Source organism: Sphaeramia orbicularis, chromosome 11, assembly GCF_902148855.1.
Source record: "Sphaeramia orbicularis chromosome 11, fSphaOr1.1, whole genome shotgun sequence".
In the NCBI taxonomy this organism is placed as follows: Eukaryota; Metazoa; Chordata; class Actinopteri; order Kurtiformes; family Apogonidae; genus Sphaeramia; species Sphaeramia orbicularis.
Genome location: NC_043967.1, coordinates 13910510 through 13916509, shown reverse-complemented (window position 1 = coordinate 13916509; position 6000 = coordinate 13910510). Strand labels below are relative to the sequence as shown.

Below are 6000 nucleotides of genomic sequence, written 5' to 3'. Positions count from 1 at the left end.
TAAAATTTATGTGTACTCGATGGCAATCATGCTGGCGGTATAACGGTCGGGAAATCAATGGTATAAGTGTTGTTTGTGCATGGAACTGGGCTGGCGGATGGCGATAGGCGGAAATGGCGGTAGCTAATGGAATAATGCATTGGGGATTTTTGTGCAATGGTTTTGGTCGGCGGTGAGCGAAAATGGCGGTATAACGGCGGGCGGTTTAACGAGAGTAGACTGTACAACGCTTGTTCCCCGGCACCAGCTCCGACCCTGGCTCCAGCTCGCAGATCCATGCATACCTCAATCAGTCTCCTCCAACACCCCCGCTCTTACAGAACAGCCCCAGTTCATATCTGATTAACGTTACATTTCCTACTGATTTATGTTAGTGACAAAACAGTTTGCTGATGAACTTTCCATCCTAATATAACTAATATAGCCAAGCTCTGGCTCCGGCTTCATTTCCTGTACCAGTGCTCCAAGCCTCTGAGAACACACGATTCATACACGAAGAGGAGTACGCACAGAGGGGGAGGGACAAATGGCAGTTGAGTTTGATAGACATATCACTGTTCAATTATTTCAATGGGCCGGTTAAAATGATCGGATGGTGTTTTTTCAGTCCTGTCTGTTCCACAGGTGACTAAATTTTTGTTATTTTTGTGTTAGAGCATTTAGTTAATTGGTTGTAATCAGGGTGTGAAGGGGATTTAAAGCAATATAGTAAAAAATGCTCCAGGAAAACATCTCCTACCCCACCTTTAATTGTGTTTCATTTTGGATGAGCAAACAGACTCAACAAAGAAGGGAATATATGCACTTAATGTGTTTGTCGCAACCTGGGCATTAGCTGAAGTGTTAGCAGAATCCCCAACTAACGTATGCTTCAGGTTAATGTAGTATTTTAAGTTGGAAGTGCTTCAGTGAAAAGAAAACTCCCTCCTGCAGAGTGTGTATAATACTTTGTCAGTCGACTGCTCTGTCTTGTTGTTTTTTGTCCTCATATTTCCATCCAGAGGGCCAACGTTCTGTTTAGTGTCTTCCATCTTTATGGGTTGGTTCTGCTGCCTGTCACTACCAAGGTTATTATCATTAACGAAAACTAACAAAATGACAAGAATTGAAAAAACATTTTTGTTAACTGAAATAAATAAAACCTATAATTAAAAGAAAAAAGGATAACTAACTGAAACTGTATTGTGTGCTTACAAAACTAACTTAAAACTATAAAATTATGGATAAAATTCCCTTTGTTGTCATCTTTGTCAGTGTCGCATTGATATGAAATAGATTTATTTCGCTCAAGCAAATTTAGCTGGTGGCACCATACGGCACGTCACGGTCCGTCACTTCTTGTTGCTTGTCAATTAGTCGTCTTCTGGTTCCCACTCTACCTGGAAACATGGAGACTAAAGTTGGGAGAAAGCAGCAGATTCCTGTATGGGATTTATTTGAATATGACAGTGAAGAAGATAAAACATGAAACTAGAAGCACTCAGAGAGCGCAGACCTCTGCCAAGGCTGATCAGAGGAGCCCCCCCACCCCTGATCACCACCAAAATTTAATCATTTGTTCCTTGTGCCAGTATCAACATTTCCTGAAATTTTCATCCAAATCCCTCCATAACTTTTTGAGTTATCTTGCACATAAACAGACAGACAAACAGACAAACAAACAAACCAATGCTGACAAAAACATAACCTCCTTGGCAGAGGTAAAAAGCTAAAACTATAACTAAGCATTTAGAAATAAACTAAAACAAATAAAAACTGGCAAACCTGCACTAAAAACTAATTAAAACTAAGTGAAATAGAGAAAAAAAGTCAAAACTAAATAAAACTAAACTATAATGAAAAATCCCAAACTATTATAACCTTGGTCCACATCCACATTCTCCCTCTGAACATCATTCCTTACATTAGTACCATTACTTCATGGTACCTATCAAAGCAGGTCCACTCACTGTTCATGCAGAGGTGGACCTCACAGACCCTGTAGACCACATTGGACCTCAGATTGTTGACTCTCTTTCTAACTTTCATTCACACCCCCCTCTTCCCCTTTTCCCTATCACCCCTAACCAAGCTATATGGTTTAGTTGCTATTTACATTTATGATCTTTTTCATTGTAATGTGACGTTGTTGTTGTTTGTCAATACTCTGTCATTGTTGTTGTTTTTGGTTTGTTTGTTTATTTGTTTGAGTTTCCCTTTGTTTATGAGTTGTTGTTGTTTTTCTGTCCACATTGTCTTGTTATCTATCACTATTAAAAAAAAAAAAGAAAAAAAAAAGAAAAATCTCAAACTATTATAACCTTGGTCACTACCAGATCAACTGCCTGTTTGCATGCGCGACGCTAACTCTACTTGGACAAACTGACCCAAATGCGTTGGCAGAGACGTTCACAGTCATTCTGGGCTGCAGAAGGGTTAAATGTGTTAAAACTTTTAATCAGATTAATCATGATGATGGATTTATCTGCGTTAACACATTCATTTTGACAGCCCTAGTCTGGATGTTAAGGGGTTAAATCATATCAGGACTAGATATCAGTTTCTCTTACGCAGTATCACCAAGACAACATATCAATGTCCCATTCTGCACACAGAAACTCCACATGCTGTAAAACTTAGTCAACAAATAACAGCAGCTGTTATCCACTGTTTACTTTCCCAGCCACTGAACCTTCATACGAGCTGCAGGCAAAGACACCTAGCAACACAGATAATAGCTTCGTTTCATAATCTCATGGATATTTAATGTTATACCCGTGCCAGGTATCCTTGTCATAATTGGATTCCACTCCTCCCACTCTGCTTCACCTGCAGTAAATCCACCTCCCAGACTGTTCCCAAAGCTGGCCTGTGTTTGTCCTTGTCGCCGTATATACTTCATACCTCATCAACCTCTTCTGCTTTTGGCATGACTCATTGTTTACAGAGCGTGTTCATCGTGAAGGATTCCCAAAAGCTACCCACGCTCGGCTCCGTCCCCGCCATCCTCCACCCTCTGCCCACCTGCTCTGAAGTCAGCCACCACCAGAGTGAACTGGGCCTCGTCCTGCTTCTGCGTGGCGTTGTTGAAGGCGCGGCACAGGTACTCCTCGGTCTGGGCCAGTTTGTAGGAGTGCACCTCCAGCCTCGGGCCCTCGGTGATGACCTGGGTGGCGTTGCGGCTCTTGGAGATCCACACGTAGCTGTTAGGAGGGTTGGAATCCGCCTGGCACTCAAAGTACACCAGCTCTCCGGGGTTGATGGTGAACACCTCCCCTGTCCGCAGGCCTTGGCCTGAGTTCACAGCCAGGTTGTAGGGGCCATCTGCAGAGGCCACACAGTGGGGCAGAGAAACATGACAGTTAGCTGCTGATATAGACTTTGTTGTGTTATTTTCCACCAAATCATCTTATTCTAATGCACAAGGGGGGCAAGACTGGCCTTAAGGCTCTGATGACAAGGTCACAGATTCTACAAGGTTGGAAGAAAAACAGCTCAACCTTCAAGAAATAGAAAAGAGAACAATATATTTCAGGGTTTATGCAGGTTATTAAAAAGCATTAAAATTATTAAACAGATTTTGTGAAAATTAAGGCCTTAAATGGCATTAAAAAGTATTAATCATTTATAGTTCACTCCAAGAAATACTCTAATTAAAAATTCCAACTTTAGTGTGTAATTGGGAAACATAACAAGACTTTATCACTTTTGTGAAATTTTTCCAATTTTTTTTATTGTTATGTAGAAAATCAAGATTAGTGAAATTACCATATTTGGTTCTTTACCCATAAAAAAAAAAAGAAAAGGAAAGGAAAGGAACATATATTTTAGAACATTAAAACAACACTTAGACCAACATAAGTGCTGTTCCAGACCCCTGTCCACGTCAAGGTTATTATTGTTAATGAAAACTAATGAAATGACGAAAACTAGAATTGTAAAAACATTTTCGTTAACTGAAATAAATAAAAACTATAATTAAAAGAAAAAAACGCTAACTAACTGAAACTGTATTGTGTGCTTACAAAACTAACTAAAACCTATAAAAATTATGGATAAAATTCTCTTAGTTTTTGTCTTTGTCAATGTCGGATTGATATGAAATCGATTTATTTCACTCTAGCAATTTTAGCTAACGCTACCATATGATATTTAACGATCTGTCACTTGTGGTTTAGAGTCGTCTTCTGGTCCCCACTCTACCTGGAAACATGGAGACTAATGTTTGGAGAAATCAGCAGAGTCCTGTCTGGGATTTATGGGAATATGACAGAGAAGAAGAGAAAAGAGATGAAAAAACTAAAACTAAACATTTAGAAAAAAATGAAAACTAATAAAATCTAGCAAACCTGCTCTAAAAACTAATTAAAACTAACTGAATTAGAGAAAAAAAGTCAAAACTAAATAAAACTAAACTATAATGAAAATTCCAAAACTATTATAACCTTGGTCCACATCCACATTCTCCCTTCAAACACCATTCCTTACATTAGTACCATTACTTCATGGTACCTAACAAAGCAGGTCCACTCACTGTTCATGCAGAGGTGGACCTTACAGACCCTGTAGACCACATTGGACCTAAGATTATTGACTCACTGTAACTGTTGCTATAACTGTCTTGTAATATATTCAGAAATTATCAAAAATAGTCACTTGCCCAATAAAGGGTTAAATTTAATGCGCAGAAGTATTTAAAAAAAATTAAATACACTTCATGGAAACAAATCATTGCTATTCACAATTTATTTTGATTATATTTACATTTAATAATTTTGATTGGTAGTATAGTGTGATGATTGACAGGTGGAACCCTTTAATTGACTATTGTTTACAGCCGGTGCATGAAGTCACAACACCGGATGCTTGGAATGCAACATGCTTTGAGTGTGCCCATGCTGTGATGAAAGAGTGGAGGGAATATTAGCAAATGTCGGAAAAATGGGAAAGTGCAAGTTTCAGCAGAAGTGATTGGAGGAGGAACTATTCAGAACCTGGTAAAGCCTGTCGACGGTAAACTGTCATAAAACTATATATAAAACTGTATCTGCAGTTGGACATAAATTTGTTTAAAGTGGCATTAAAAAGCATTAAATTAGATTTGCGGATATCTACAGAAACCCTGTATTTACACCTTTAGTAGCACTACAAAAAAATTAAAAAAAAACCAAACTATACTAACGTATGCTGCCTTCACATGCTATTGGGAAGATAATCCTTTCCACTTGTAAATTTGAAATTACCAGTGCATTGTGTTCAAGTGATTTTGCTGTTGTAGTGAAATTAATCCATGAAGACCCAAACAGTCACTGGCAACCAAAACCATCTACTGATCTAAAACGTTTAACTACTTCTGATTCACTAATCCTATCAATACATGTGAATAATTGGAGTAAAATACAGTTTGTCATCTTTTCATGGTCATCAGATATGACCCATTTGGACGTTCAGAGGCTCTGTAGTTACCATGGAAACACCATCATTGATTCACCAGTAAAACCGATGGAGTTGAATCAATGACAGTGGATAGACACTTGGTTTATGTTCAGTTAATCATAGTTTCTCTGTTTTTGATTTAATAACCCTCAACTTTACTGTGAGCTTTAATGTATATTTACATGGCCAGTAAATTAAATATAAGGAAATGCATTATTTTCACTGAAAAAAATGCAAAATACAGAGGATAAAATAAAAATAAATGGTGATAAATTACTCAAGAGAGGCTAAATATAAAGAAAAATTAATTTGGGAACTGCCACAAAGGTAGTGCTGGGTCCTTATGGGTTAAAAACGGCCGACACGTAATTTATCGTAACCTGCTACTTGGGTAAAACAGTTTTGGATGTGTTAAATCATCTGCTACAGGATCCAAACACGGTATTTGAAATCTCTCTGACAGGACATTTTAGAGACAATTTGACAGATTAGTGTTGCTAAATGACTCACGTTTACTTTTAAATTCATTTTCACTTTAGTTGGACAATATGGGATTATCCAAAACAAGGAGCTACTCTATATTGA

The 6000-nt window shown here is 38.1% G+C and overlaps 1 protein-coding gene across 2 annotated transcripts in view; it reads right to left on the bottom strand.

Annotated features, from left to right (window-relative positions):
- Positions 1 to 6000, bottom strand: part of hepacam2 (HEPACAM family member 2) — a 38876-nt gene that overhangs the window by 10511 nt on the left and 22365 nt on the right. For both annotated transcript variants that reach the window (XM_030147946.1, XM_030147947.1), the window contains exon 4: positions 3004 to 3303. In XM_030147946.1, the coding sequence (XP_030003806.1) occupies positions 3004 to 3303 (300 nt within the window). The remainder of the gene's footprint in view (positions 1 to 3003; positions 3304 to 6000) is intronic.